Source organism: Giraffa tippelskirchi, chromosome 3 (genome assembly GCF_054371585.1).
Source record: "Giraffa tippelskirchi isolate mGirTip1 chromosome 3, T2T-mGirTip1v1.2.pri, whole genome shotgun sequence".
Taxonomy (NCBI): domain Eukaryota; kingdom Metazoa; phylum Chordata; class Mammalia; order Artiodactyla; family Giraffidae; genus Giraffa; species Giraffa tippelskirchi.
The window spans coordinates 100051570-100067123 of record NC_137277.1 but is presented as its reverse complement, the minus strand read 5'-3'; the positions used below and the strand labels follow the sequence as shown (position 1 = coordinate 100067123).

The 15554-nt window shown below is 38.7% G+C and overlaps 2 protein-coding genes across 9 annotated transcripts in view; one reads left to right on the top strand and one right to left on the bottom strand.

The window, feature by feature from the left end:
- UPP2 (uridine phosphorylase 2) overlaps positions 1–6190 on the top strand; it is a 41038-nt gene extending 34848 nt beyond the window's left edge. Inside the window, exons 7-8 of the mRNA XM_081582934.1 lie at positions 4562–4713; positions 6039–6190. Of these exons, the coding sequence (XP_081439060.1) occupies positions 4562–4713 (152 nt within the window). The 3' untranslated portion in view covers positions 6039–6190. The remainder of the gene's footprint in view (positions 1–4561; positions 4714–6038) is intronic.
- Positions 1–15554, bottom strand: part of CCDC148 (coiled-coil domain containing 148) — a 330637-nt gene that overhangs the window by 5176 nt on the left and 309907 nt on the right. For 5 of the 8 annotated variants that reach the window (XM_081582895.1, XM_081582896.1, XM_081582897.1 and 2 more), the window contains 2 exons: positions 10149–10258; positions 275–558 (listed from right to left, as the gene is read on the bottom strand). In XM_081582895.1, the coding sequence (XP_081439021.1) occupies positions 375–558; positions 10149–10258 (294 nt within the window). In that variant the 3' untranslated portion in view covers positions 275–374. Of the gene's footprint in view, positions 1–274; positions 559–10148; positions 10259–15554 lie in introns of those variants that run through there. The other 3 variants (XM_081582899.1, XM_081582900.1, XM_081582901.1) reach the window with 1 other exon arrangement.

Below are 15554 nucleotides of genomic sequence, written 5' to 3'. Positions count from 1 at the left end.
AGTTTTTGGCAGAACTCACAGTAGTTTTTCTTTAGGGTAAACGAAGAATTCACTGTTATTTCTTTTGACATATACTGGGAACTTTGGGGATAAATTCAGTCTTCATAACATCACTTTACTACAGTTTGATGAAAGGGAGCAGAATCCTGACTTTAATGCCATATTATATTCATCTGCTGATCCCAGAACTGAAGGCTGTTGGGCTCTGGGAACTGCAGGATGATCACTGATAGAGTAAACAAGATATTACAACAAAGATTAAAGATTATATTCAGTCTGGAGCTGGAGTATTTCTTAACTCAAAAATGGGAAAACTGGGGTTTTGAATTATTATTATACAAAAGCAAAAGGTGACCCATTGCAGTTCTCCACCCTCACAGTATCTGCTGAGAGATACTGTGGCTCAGAGAGGCTAACAACTTTCCCAAGTTCTCACAGTAAGTAAGAAGTAGCTGAACTGGAACTGAAATTGACCTCTCTCTGACTTGAGGCCCCTTTGCACCATGCCCTGCTGTGTCTTCCTGGCAGCCTCCGATGGATACACAAGGTTCAGAGTCTCTATTCACAGGAAACAAAAAAATAAGTGCAAATTTTTCTATTTTACATGTTGTGAGCAGATAGTTGTGCTACTTTAGGAAGCAAAGCCCCTAAAGGCTAATCATATATCAAGATAGTGTTGAAATCAAGTAAAGCATCACATTGATACTTATTCAGTTGTAAGTATAGACATTATTTTACCAAGAAAATAAGACAGTGTATTTGGGAAATCAGACATCAATGATCAGTAATTCATTTATTATGCTTATAAAGGTAAAATTTAAAAAAAATTGTTTCTTCTTGTTTTGCTGGTTTTTACATATTTTTAATGAAGGTCAGTGTCTAGAATTTTGTTTGATTAATTTTAATTCTACTCTCCTGTCCTCTATCCTACTTCTGTCTGCCTTGTACCAACACACTCACCCATTAGAGAATGATTTGGATCCATGGATCCAACTTTTTGTGTGATAGCATTACCCGTGAACTGCCTCTCTCCATCTGTGACCCCAGTGAGGAATTCTCCCTGCTGGAGCCCCCAACACCAGCACAGCAGGTTCCATCCTCTGCCCATCCTGACACAGCTCTGTTTGGGGGTTCAGCATCCAACAGAAGTGCAAGTCCTCAAGGTTGAACCTGGATCTCCAGGAGATGACAGCATGGTCCTCACACCGAGATAACGTGAGACACAGATGCTGAGGCTGTGGGCTTGGGTGAGACCTTTGAGGTCCAACCTGTTCTTTCTCAGAGAATAAGTCTCAGAGAGTAAAAAGTGATCTGTCAAAGGAAGCACAGCTAGATCAAAACAACGATGGACTAGCCCTGATATCTCCTGTCTCTTTGCTCCCACTCTCAACACTACTCCATAAGGTGTAAAAGAGTAACATATTTATCTATTGACAGATTACCTACACTTTTCCCATTTTTTGAAAAGACATGGGCAGCAGCTTTCAATAAAAGATGAATGTATAAATAATTTAAGCAAAAGTAAAGAGAATAAGAGGCATGTAGTTAAGGGAGTGAATGGGATGTTCTCAATAGCAAAGAGCTACCTGGAAGGGCAATACTAAATATAAATAGTCTGAGTTTCCTAGAAGCCAAGTTGAAAATGGAGACTCTTTGAGTAATACAGCACTCATTATCTTGTAAAAGAAAGTATTTGATGTTTGTCATAAAAATTTACTCAAATGTTAAACATAAGTGATCAGCTGTATTACATTGACAGTGTCTTTAGTAACACTTTCATAAAAGATATGGGACAATTTTTGATAGAGTTAATACTAAATCTTGGTTCTAATCCAGCATTTCTTTGGGAATCTTAAGTACTAGGGTGCAGGTATGAACATTTGTTTTAATTTGATTTAATTAGGGATAAAGTTTAAAATCTTTAAGGCAACAGTTGTCAAATATCAATGTGCAAATAATTTAACTGATAATTTCTTTCTTTTTTTTTTTTTTTTAATAAAATACAGCTTAACTGTCCTTTTTTCCTCCTTACTCTTAATTCTGTAAGTCTGCTGCTGCTGCTGCTAAGTCTCTTCAGTCATGTCTGACTTTGTGCGACCCTATAGACAGCAGCCCACCAGGCTCCCCTGTCTCTGGGATTCTCCCGGCAAGAATACTGGAGTGGGTTGCCATTTCCTTCTCCAATGCATGCATGCATGCTAAGTTGCTTCAGTCGTGTCTGACTCTGTGCTACCCCTTGGACAGCAGCCCACCAGGCTCCTCTGTCTACGGGATTCTCCAGGCAAGAATACTGGAGTGGGTTGCCATTTCCTTCTCCAATATACTAGATTGGCCAAAATGTTTGTTCAGGCTTTCCTGTAATATATGGGAAAATCCAAATGAACATTTTGACCAACCCAATATTTTATGTATAGCACATGTGTATTTTTTTGAAGAGAGGTTCCAGTTACAGCTTTTATCAGATTTGCAAAGGGGCAAAAAAAAATTAACGATCAAAGAGTTGAGAATCACTGGGAGTTCCTGGTGCAGCTCTGAGTGGGTTGAGCTCCATGTTGACACTGGTGTGTTCCCATCCCATTACAGCCTGAGGTCACTTAGTTGACAACCTCCTTGGTGACAGCTAGGTAACTAAATGTCCCTCCACAGGAGCCATCCTCTCTGCCCAATATGAGGATTATGGTAACAAAACTGTCAGGCTTAATTCTGAAAAAATGTTTTGAGTAAGTTAGTTCCTTTTAATTGCTTGTGGGAATTGTAATTTTAGACAACAAGATTATTACAAGCTGCTTGTTAATTGGTCTGCCAGCATCAAGAAAACTCCACTGAGATCACGGTGACCTGTTCTTGTCCCTCTTTGGCACTACCCATGAAATCACCAGAGAAGACATTTAGTAAAGTCAGCTCTTGCTCCTTGACAAGCACGAGTTTCCTTTTATCCCTCTGCCAAGTGAAGGATTAGAGAAGGACTTTCATCTTTTCCCTGCTACCGCCAGCCCATGTCAGCCTTCACAGACTAGCTGATCATTAACTTGAAAAGCTGAGGAAGTTTCTAGCCCTTCCATTTGCTTGTTTACCTGTTGGGCCAAGTTGCTTTACAACGGGATGATTTTTGAATAGGGTCCTAGGTGATGAAATATTTGACTCAGTTCCAGTTGGATATTATCATTGTTTTTCACAGTTCACTGAACAGGAGAGTCAGTTTGACTGGTAGGTCAGGACAGATCTGCCTTATGGTTTGCCATGTGCCAGCTCAGTAGAGGAGGGATGGGAGGAAAAGGAGTCTTCTCAGCAGTTTACGAAGTGGGGAGTTGATTGGCTATTTACTAGCTGTGTCCTCCTGGGCCTTTTGACCTCCCTAATTCCTCATTTCATCATTGGTCAAAAGAGGCTAAGAATAATAGCTAGCTTATGGCACAGCAATGAGGTCTAAATGGTATTATAAATACCCAGCATATAGCAAGAGCTAAACCAAACAAAAAAGATAGCACCTATTATAGTTACAGTCCATTTTTCCATCTCAAATCAATAAGTCTGAGATAGCAGAGAAGTCAAAGAAATAAATATCACATTCACACCCAACTTTATCTCCATGACCTCAAAGCTTGTGAAGGTAGCTACATCTAATCTCAGATCCACTGAAATCCTTCTTTAAATGATGCAGATGAACAAAGAGATTATGATACAGCTATCAATTCAAAGTGATTGTCACTGATTTCAGTGTATGTAACCATATTCCTTGAAATCAAAGATTTCATGTGAAACTGGCAAAAAAATTTGTAGGGTACTCAATGTTTCTCTTGAGTTCTTGATGGAACAAACCAAAGATGTTGCCTTTATCGTGACTTATCAAAAATGAAAGTTTCATTTTTTAGAAAAGAAAGATGCTTGTTTCTTTCCCCTTAGTTTTGCAACTGTCACAGAATTTTGTCATCATTCTTTAGAAACTAAATGCTAATAAATGTGCTCCTTCGTGGAGCTGATTCTTATGTTTAAGCATATTGTTTCTATTTTTTCTCAAATTTCAAAAGGGTCAGCACTTGCCTTTAAGGCTATTTCCTGAGGTTAGCGTTCATATCTCTTTGCTGGTTACTTCCCTTTCCAGCAGGCACACTCAAACATTGGATCAAGGAGTAAAATGTCATCTCAGGAAAAATGGCTAGCTCTCTAGTTATATCCTCAAGAAAGAAAAGCCTGCTCTGAGAACTGGAAATGGGATAGAAAGCTGGAGGTTTGTGTATCTTGACCATTTGGCAAAGATCCTTCCTTGTTCTTATCTTGAATACAAAGCTTTTCTGAGCCTTAATCTAGCCAGTTGTAGGGGAAAGGAGAAGGGAGAGTACTGACAACTATTTCAATTAATTTATTTAGATGGAGTGTTTGGTGGGAGTCCACAGAAACATGAATTATAATATAGAAGTCTAGAGGGTTCAGTGGGTTGCATTTACATGATGGGGAAAATAACACAAAGCCCATGTGCTAGGGACATGGGAAGTGTCAGGTTAATGTTTCTATAAGAAAGATAAACCCATTTGCTCAGTAATGGTCTCGTTTACTTTTCCAGCTGCTGTGGTCTGTGTGACACTTCTCAACAGACTTGAATGTGACCAGATCAACTCTCCCCATGATGTTCTCGTGGAGTACCAGAAACGGCCTCAGATCCTAATCTCCAAATTCATTAAACAGCGGCTTGGATTATGTGACCAGACATCATAGGTGGGCAGCTCAATCCTTCTCTGCAAATTCATAGTTCCAGTCATAATGTTGAAGTTGTATATTATTTGTGCCATTTTTATATAGTTCTCATCCACATGGTAAAATCATAATTGAATGATTTTATAAAACCCTTTCTCTTAAAAATGAATTTGTTGAAAAGAATTTAATAACTTACATTAAATTAAGTTCAAATTTCGTTTTAAAATGAGTTAGCTAAGTCAGTCTAATAATTAAAATTGTAAAACTGTATTGTGACATTTGGAGTTTCATATGCAGCATTAATTAAGTTCACATCAAAATAGATCAACCACTTGTAGATACAGTTATCCGTCACTCTGCTTCTGAAACCAATCCAGAAATTCTTGTTAGGATGTTGTCAGGCACTTCTAGGTGTTGGACAAGTGACAGAAATTGATCACGCACATTCAAAATATTTACAGAAAAAAATTGTCAGTGTAATGTAGGTCTCTATGAAAAAGCTACTCATAGGGAAATAGGACCATACTTCTTTTTTTTCTCCCCTGAAGGATTTTAGTGCAACACAGAATAGGATTAGAGGCTGAGGTTTGCCCATGTTTGTGATTTTATCACAAAATGTAACAACTCTAGATCACACATTGATTTTCAGATGAAAACCTTTGGAAATGCAAAGAAAGATCTTCATTTTTCTTCCAAAATCACACACGATTAAACTATTTTCTAACAATTTTTTCTTTTAAGGAAATGCATTTCAAACGGGCTGTATTTTTTAAATTTCATTTCAATATTAACCTCATAGGCTGAGGAATAATAACAACCGAATTTAGACTTGAGTTCAAGATGTTAAAGTCATCCTTTTGTGTGACTTTGAAGTGGTCTTGCCTGCACCCTGCCCCGCCTATTCAGTTTGACCCTCTGGCAGGCATGGCGTCACTTGGAGGGTACCCCATGCTTTGTATGAGTTGATGCTGCCTGGAGTGGGCAGTTCTTCTAAAGATGATACACTTAGGAGTTGGGAGGCATGGATGGAGGATGGGTGGAGAATGGCTTACAATCTTGAATAGTATGTAACGTTGTATACATATATTTATATTGTTGAGGCTCAAATAAAGTTTAATCCCAACCATGATAGAGATTTTTTTTGCCTACTGTAACAATGACAATAAACAATCTCTGGAGAGGAACATCAGTCTGGAAACATTTTTGGTAACAGTTATGCTTGGAGTGCTTTTAAAGCCATCCCAATAATTGACCATCAAATACCATGATTAGAACTAAAAGTAAGGTAGAATGACATTGTAGTTATTTGTAAGCTTTTCACTGTTTCATTTTTTTTTTTTTTTCAGACAAAGTGGAAAGTACTTCAGAGTGTTCTCCATAAGCCTTCAATTTGAACTGTCTCTTCCTGGAAAATCTTATTTTCCTTTTAATTGAGAGAAGAAGAGGTTGTGGGAGAGAGAGAGAAAGAATTAAATACTCACAGTTAATCCTCCTCTCAGCTTCTGTGTAGGATGTGTGTATCTGTGCACACACGCCAGAAACCTAGGAAACCTTTTTGATGGTTCTGCCTCCTTCATTCCCACATCCAATCAATCACCATGCCTATTAATTGATTCTCCTAAGACATTTTTCCAACCTGTGCTCCAATGAAAAGCCTTCCCTGTCCTCAAACAAGATTCCTCCCAGCCTCTCCCATAGCTTCCCACAACACCCTCTACAGCTTCTTTAAAGTATTCATGACAGGTTACAATTGTGTTGAGATTTAGGTCTTTAATGTGTTTAGACTATAAGATTCATGAGGACAAACACTACATTTGTTTTATTCACTGCTGTATCCCAAGCACCCAGAAAGTGCCTATCTTATTCTAGGTGTTTCATTTAAGTGAAGAATGCATTCTCTTCAAACATTTCCCTTATAAACTCTCACTAAAATGCCTCTAGTCTTTGCAAAACCCATCCTTTCCTTATTTAGTCCCTTGTCAGCTCAGCTCTCCCTGGCTTCCTCCCATGACATCCCACTTTGTGAGGTGGAAAGTTCTCTGCATCATCAGTGTAGAGTTGTGGTGATATCTAGAACTTCTTGTTTTCTCCTATAGCACGTGACTTTCCCCTCTGTCAAAATCAAACCCCAAATTCACCCTCATTAGGAAGGTCTCCAAGCTTAATTCCCCCTTGATTCATCATATTTAGTTCCTTACGAAGATATCAATGTGTTCTCATTTATATGTTGTTTTGAGAACACTTGTGCTTTTATGTGAACTTGGGTAATGGATGCCCAGCTTCATTTGGGAGGCTCGTGTTTCTTTTCTACCCTTTGACTACCATGGAGTGTTATCCACTGCAGGCATTCAGCCACTACTCACCTATGCCTGCCCTAAGTCTAGGAACCAGCTCTTCACCTCACCCCTAACCTCACCTTCTGCCCACTCATTCAGTCTTGCCCTCCTAGAAGTCAGTTCAAGAAACAGTTAGACTTGCAAAAATTCCTCTGATTCTTTCTATTTATGGGTGTTTCCATGCATTTTTGGTATATTTTTCCTTTGTTCACTCATTCATTATAAATCCATCTATCTCCTTTTTCCCCCAGAAGAATAAGAGACAATTTATAAGGATAAATTAAGGTACGTCAAGACAGTATAAACTAGACATAAGTAGGGGGGGAAAAAAGAAAAAGGGAAGGGGAGGGCCACCACTGACACAAATCCTGAAGCTAATACCACAATGCGTTGCATATAGCTCATGCACTGGCAGACAGCAGGTCCTGAATTGGCTCTGGGTTGCCCAGCTATTGCTTCATAAAGAGAAAAGATTTATAGCACCTCTAAGATAAAATGTGAACTAATCAACAGGAGAAGAACAACTAGTCATGATTCTAAGAGGCTAGAGTGTAGTGTAGTGGTGAGTGAGGGAGGTGGCGAGGGGGAGAAGTGTGTATGTCAATGCCTTTACTCCAGGTGGCTCTCAACACTGGTGCACATTGGGATACTGGAAAAGCCTTCAAAAAACACTGTTTGGGGCCCCACCTCAAATCAGCTAAATGGGAATCTCTCAGAGTGGGATTGGAAAGCCCTATTTTAATAATTTCCCCTGACGACGTGCAGCCTGGGTCAAAAGACACTGATTTAAAAGAACGAATAGTCTGTGAATCTAGAAGGCACTCCTCCAGCTGAACTTCTAGAAGTCTTTTGATGATGACTTCATTGGAAGAGTTATATACAGATCAAGCTCTTTTACTTGATTCTTATTCCTCAACAGGAAGAGTATCCTTTTTTTCTAATATTTTCAAGTGTACAATATGATGATTTGATAATACATACATTCTGAAATGATTACCACAGTCAAGTTAATTAATATATCCATCACCTCACATAGTTATATGTATTAGCCAAGCTATGGAAACAGCATGTGTGTCTGTTGACTGATGAATGGACAAAGAAAATGTGTTATATATATGTGTGTAATATACACATATATATACACAATGGAATATTATTTAGCCATAAAAAGAGGAGGAATCCTGCCATTTGTAACAACATGGATGAAACTGGAGGGCATTATACCAATAAAATAAACCAGACAGAGAAAGACATACACTTTATGGTATTGCTTATATGTAGATTCCCCCTCAAAAATCAGATTCATAGAAACACGGAATAGAATGGTGGTTACCAAGAGCTGGAGCAGGAAAAGGGGAGATGTTGGTCTAAGTGGTCAAAGGGTACATATTTGTAGTCATAAGATGAATAAGTTTTGAGGATCTGACATGCAGTATGGTGACTATAGTTTTACATTGTATTGTATACTTAAAATTTGCTAAGAGAGTAGTTTTTTAGCATTCTCACCAAAAAAAGAAACAATATATTAACCATTTTATATCCCCAGCCACGTGCACAGTACCTAACACATAATAAAAGTAGATTAATTATACATATTTTATATATCTATATATATATATTACTATCGATTCAATTTTTGTGTTCCCCTCACCTAATTCTTATGTTGCAGCTCTCACTCTATATTGTGGCTATGTTTGGAGATGGGGCCTATAAGGAGTTAGGTTCAATGAGGTCACAGGATGGGGCCCTGATCTGATAGAATTAGTGTCCTTATCAGAAGAGACACCAGAGAGTTCACTGTCTTTCTCTGTACATATGTACTGAGAAAGATCCATGTGAGGATGCAGTGAGAAGATGGCCATCTGCAAGCCAGGAAGAGAGCTCTCAATTGATATGGAATCAGCTGAAATCTTGATCTGGAACTCCTAGCTTCCAGGACAATGAGAAAATAAACTGTTATATTTATTTAATCACTTGGTCCTTGGTATTTTGTTATGGCACCCACAGCTAAGATATATATCATATATATAAATTACTTGTGTGTGTGTATATATATATATATAACCCCATAAACAAACAAAAAAAATAAAACACAATCAATTGATCAGTTAATGCAAATACATAGCTGACTGCCTGTCAACTTAATTTTGCCTGAATATTATCCCCTGACCAACCTTTCAGAATAACATGTGTATATTATTCAACGTAATTTTCTATGTGAGATCATTACCAGCCAGTTCAGCTCCTCCACTCCACATTTCACTGCCAAACACACTAGACAACTGACACACGATGCAATCTTAGTAAAACTCAATCTGTGGTCCAAAATATACTCAGTAACTTTTCCTGTCTTATTTTTACACAGTTATAGAATAGTTATATTATGTTAGTAAGTGCTCTGCGCTATGTAGGTACTTAACAAGGACTAAAAGCTATAACTTCAGAAATACAACAAAGTGAGTTTAAACTGTATATCTTTCTTTTAAAAACATAGCTGTTAACATTTGGATTCATTTAGGAGACCGTTGATAGCAATCTATGGACCAACTCTACAGAAAAAGGCATATTCACATAGGCAACTGAGTTTGCATACAATTCATGGGTCCATGCGCCTTCCTCAGGTTGTCACGGCAGGATACCTGCATCCCCTGCCGCAGGCCACAGTCCTCCTGGGTGACCCTAGTTATAGTGCTGTCCTTCATGTTCTGGTTATCGCTCCCCTCCAGCCACCTCACTTCAGTACTGGTAACAGCTGTTCCAGCTACACCACCTTTGTTGTTCCCTAAATCCTGCTCACCCTTTTGTAAATAGTTCAGTAAATTCTCTCAGTTCCCTAGTTTAATTGTGCCATCTGGTTCCTGCTGGGGCCCATTAATACAGCCTCCAAGATACATCTGGGGACCCAGAACCATTTGGAAAAATGTAAGAAACTAAAGCCATTCTATATGCAGATCTTTCTAATTTTTTTTTACTGCAAAACAGAAGTTAGTATTTTTCATCTTAACCGGTAGAGTACTTTAAAAAATATATAACCTTCTATTCAAGACTTTATATTTGTATTTAAAATTCTCCTGGAACTCTCTAGGACTTGTAGCTTGAAAAACAGAATGTTCAACTTACATTTTCTTAGCTGGCTGCTGAGCATCCCATGTATGATAGAATTGAAAGCTTGAGTAAAAGACAGATAAATGGCTTCTATTGCTTGCCTCCAAGCTACATGTTTCGTCATCCTGTCATGGAAGGAAATTAAAATTGTCTGACATACTGAGCTTTATAAAGCCACACTGTTCCTCTCCAGGATCTTGTGTGCCTCTAGATGTCTATACCACGAGTAGGTTTTTTTTGGGATTTGATCTACAATCTTCATCTCAGGATTAGAACTTAAGCAAACTCAATCCTCAGTTATTAGGGTCTCTCTTTAACCCTTTAAAAAATAAAGCATACAACCATTTCATTCATTAGTCCACCTGGACTTTCTCTATCTCTTAATAATCCTAAAACTTTGGCCAGTGGGTCTACCATCCAATGTCTCCTAAGATGAATAACTGAAGATACTTATAATTTGCAACCTGCTTCATTATTTACTTCTTAAGGGTTTTCCTCATTTCTTATTTGCTTTTTCAATCCTTCCAAATAGGTGTTACTCAATATAGAATCAGCTTAACCTTTATTTTTCTAAAAACTGAGCAATTTTCACTTGAGAACAAAAGCTCACTATTAAATCACTTTTTCCCCTGAAATTTTAAATGTTATTTAAACATTATTTTTATAAGTATAGTTTAAAAAATCATCAGGCAAACAATCTAGAAACCAGTATCATCTAGTTTGTACAGGATTAGTCAAAAATTACCCTCCAAAAGGTAGTAATTTAAGATCATGTCCATTTTTTTTCTAAATTTCTAAAGTTTCTTAGAAAATCTGTTACTATCTACAGTAGCTTAATCATTAACATTGTGAAGCACTGGGTGCATTCCAGAGTTACAGAAATCATTTGAGTAATCTGATTTTGACCCCTCCTCTGTTAGAAAAGGAAGTACAAATCTTTAAAAATCTGGTTTCTTCTTTTTACTTTCATATGAGTTTACTTTTTCATCTGAGTTTACGGACATTTGCATTTGTATTTTCTCCTAACATTGTAACCAACAAAAACCAGTGATGTGGCAAATAAATGTTACCCATGTCCCACTTACTCTGGGTAAATAATCAGCAGTGGACACCAATCCCACTAGCCAGATCTGTCTCCTACACTGCCTGGTCCCATCCTCTCCTTTCTTCCCCTTGGACTCCAGAGGTCGCACCTGTTCTGGAGCTGGTTCCATGATTGATTTATGGTTGTAATGCCATTGGCTAGCATGCAAATGATAGAACAAATGTAAAGGACCTACTATGCATAAATCACAGTTCTAGGTGTTGTGGGAGAGCAAGACACAGTCACCTCCTTTAGACAATGGACAGACATTCTACAAAGTTTGAGGCACTAAAACAAAGGTGTGGATAACTACAATTCAGAGATAATTGGATAGACTTGAAAACAGAGGTGGAAATAAGAGTATTGTAAGGAGTTATTGGACTTCCCAGGTGGTGCTAGTGGTGAAGAATCTACCTGCAATTGCAGGTAAACCTAAGAGATGTGAGTTCAGTCCCTGGGTCAGGAAGACTCCCTGGAGGAGAGCACAGCAACTCACTCCAGTGTTTCTGCCTGGAGAATTCCGTGGACAGAGGAGCCTGGCAGGCTGCAGTGCATAGGGTCGCACAAAGTCCAACATGACTGAAGCAACTTAGCATGCACGCAAGGAGTTATCATGGAAAATGATGGTATAGAGGTGGAAAAATTTGAAAGGGTTTCTTGGACAAGGTAGATATTTGAGATGAGCTTCATTTAAGGGCCATAATTCTGAAATGACTCTAAGGAGGGTGTTGTTATCAGATGAAAAAAACATGAAATAAAACAAAGGAGGAAAATACAGGACATATATAAGAATAGTGATGAATCCTGTTTGGCTGAATCTGGAAAGGTAGCTTGGGGTTCTATTATGTGGGACCCCAGAAGTTGGGGTAAGGAGATTGGATCTTATTCCCAGGCAAAGGGAAGTGACTGAAGCACATATAGCAGAACTGATCGGTAGTCTGTCAGGATAAGAAGAAGGAGAAGTAAAGTTGAGATAATTAAAAATAACAAAAACTGCATCAGATGGAGGTGACCAAGACGTGACTACTTCCCTCCCGCAACATCCCAACACTGCGGGAAGGGTGGAAATGGAGTCAAGATAAGCTCCTCTGGAAAGATGGTCCGCCAGGCTCCTCTGTCCGTGGAAGTCTCCAGGCAACAATACTGGAGTGGGTGGCCATTTCCTACTCAGGGGATCTTCACCACCCAGGGATTAAACCCACGTCTCTTGCATCTCCTGTATTGCAGGCAGATTCTTTACCCACTGAGGCCCCTGGGAAGCCCTTAAAGATAAGTTAGGGCTGCCAAAGACATTATTTTTTTGTTAGACTAGGCAGCTCCCCTACTTGTGAAGGTCAGTGCCTTCAAATTTTCACCTAATAAGTTAAATAGCATACATATTTCATAATAAAAATTCCCTTCTCATGTGAAAATGATGTGTTTCCAAAATCTTTCTCTTACTAAAAGGCTAAGGAAAGTTCAAACATGACAGAGCCAGAGCAGCAGCTGCGGGAGAGAATGGCCTTTAAAGGGCTTATGAGTGAGAGATGTCAGCGCTGATCTCAGTATCCATTTAGGTAAAACTTCTTATGGCTTTGTGGCTAATAAAAAATCTTCTTTCCCTCAAAGGATATATGTAAAGTAAAGACTTGACTCAGAGAAAGCAAACTAGTGGCTACAGAGGGGTGGGTGTGTGTGTATGCAATCTAAAGTTGGGGCTGCTGCCGCTGCTTCTGCCAAGTCATGTCAGTCGTGTCCGACTCTGTGCGACCCCATAGATGGCAGCCCACCAGGCTCCCCCGTCCCTGGGATTCTCCAGGCAAGAACACTGGAGTGGGTTGCCATTTCCTTCTCCAGTGCATGAAAGGGAAAAGTGCAGGTGAAGTCGCTCAGTCGTGTTCAACTCTTAGCGACCCCATGGACTGTAGCCCACCAGGCTCCTCCATCCATGGGATTTTCCAGGCAAGAGTAGTGGAGTGGGGTGCCATTGCCTTCTCTGAAAGGTGGGGCAATGGGAGGTATAAACTGTTGAGTGTAAGACAGGCTCAAGCATGTATTGTATAACATGGGGAAGATAGGCAGTATTTTGTAATAACTGTAAATGGAAAGAAACTTTCAATAACTGTATAAAATTTTTAAAAAAGATTTTAAGAGTAAACCAAACAAAAATGAATAAATAAATTTAAAAAATAAAAGTAGGTTCATCAGTCTGCATCTCTATTTCTGCCCTGTAAACAGGTGAACACAGGAATAGAGATGCAGACACAGAGAACAGACTTTAGGACACAGTGGGGAAGGGGAGGGCGGGATGAACTGAGAGAGTAGCATTGACATATATACACTACCATGTATAGAATAGGTAGCTAGTAGGAAGCCGGTGCTCTGTAATGACCTAAAGTGGTGGGATGGGAGTGATGGTGGGAGGGAGGCTCAACAGGGAGGGAATATTTGTATACATATAGCTTATTCGTGCTGTTGGACAGCTGAAACTAACACAAAACCGTAAAGCAATTAGCCTCAAAAGTAAAGGCTCAATGAAATCCTGTCACATGCTGCAACATGAATGAACCTTGAGGACATGATGCTAAGTGAAATAACGCAGACATGAAAGGACAAGCATTGTACCTAGAACAGTCAAATGCAAAGACGTGTTTATGAGGGACTGGGGGAAACCCTGTGCTGGGTACAGAGTTTCAGTTTGGGGTAGTAAAAAAAGTTCTGGAGATGGATACAATAGTGGTGATAGTTGCACAACAATGTGAATGTACCTAATGCCACTGATTTCTATGCTCAAAAAAGGTTAAAATGGTTAATGTTATAGTAGGTACATTTTACTATAATAAAAAAATAAAAGCTTGTTGAGGTCTGCATTGTGGTTTTGATAACAACAGATTCTAACTTACTAATTTTTTGAAAGAAAGTTCATACTATATTGTCTCCTGGTTGACAACTATCAATATATATGGGCTTCTCTGTTCTATAGGAGGAGTCATGCGGCTCTGAGAAGCTTGCTTGGTGAGTGAGAAATCAGAGCTGGGACTAGGTATGGTGATTGTCACCAGTAGACAGACTATTTTGTTTGATGTTTCATCTTCAATATAGGAATATATCTGCTAAGGAGGCCTGAATCTTCAGATCAGCCAGTTAGGGCATTCTTCCTCAAAATAGTGTAATCAACCAAGGTTATTTTTCAAAGCACAGTTTATCAGAGTCAGGAATGGAGTAGGAGAATACTAACACATCAATAACTGTCAGAAAGAATGATGAAATCTAAAATACTCAGGAGAGAGACGAGAAGAGTAACATCAGGAAATATTCCTACCAGATGAAAGCCAGTGATTTTAAAATGAAAACTGCCTGTATCAACCCAAAATGCATTTCCTTTGGTTCAGATGCTTTGGTGTCTCAATGATGGTAGAAAACCATTTAATAAGGTTATTTATCTTTTCAGGTTGTCATAAAACATATGAGAGTCTCTAGGATTGAAATATGCTGCTGGGGAAGGAAAGAAACTGATATGAAATGGGGGAAGATAATAAGATGAGAACTGAAATATTGAGAAGGAAGGGAGACTAGTAAGGAAGGAAGACAGTTGTGAAATAATGTTGTGAGAAGAAGCAAGTCTACTAGGGCTTCTAAGAGACGGAGAGCTTGCATATCCTCAAGAACTGGAAATACCTACAAAAGCTACATGAAACATTTCTGTAAGAGAATCAAAACATGCTAATAAAAAGGAAGAAACTTAAAGCCAGAGTAGTGACCTGAGCAGATACCTAATAACCTGGAGGCTTGGGCTTAAAGTTCATGTAGACATATTCTGAGTGAGGCATTGGACTAAGCCTCAAGAGAAAAAAATCTGTCAACCCGAACAGGAGATCCTAGTGAATATAGTCTGTCTCTGTCTAGGCAACCAGTGGGGAAAAACGTAATTCCCTGAGAGATCCAAAATTCATTCTTGATCCTTACTCAGGCTTGGAGTTTAAATTTATATTGCATTCAACGAAACCCTATTTCAAAATATAAACAGAAACTTAGGTTATGGAACAGAGATGTCCCTAGCATTAGTAAATGCAAATCAATGTGGGAGAACATAGACCCAGCTAGGTGGCAGGGGATTCTCACAAAATATTCAGCCTCATTGAATATGAGCTCATGATAAAAAGTCACACAATAAGTAACAATTTTTGTGTGAAGCAAAGTCAATGGTCATAAAATACAAGAAAATTATATTCAAGAATTTGAGTTACTAGATGAGATATAGAAAGTGACTGCCAAGGAGAATATCTTTAAAATTATTAAAGCTATAATAGACATTAAAACACAGAAATGAAAAATGAAAAAAGTCAAGACTGTTTTGA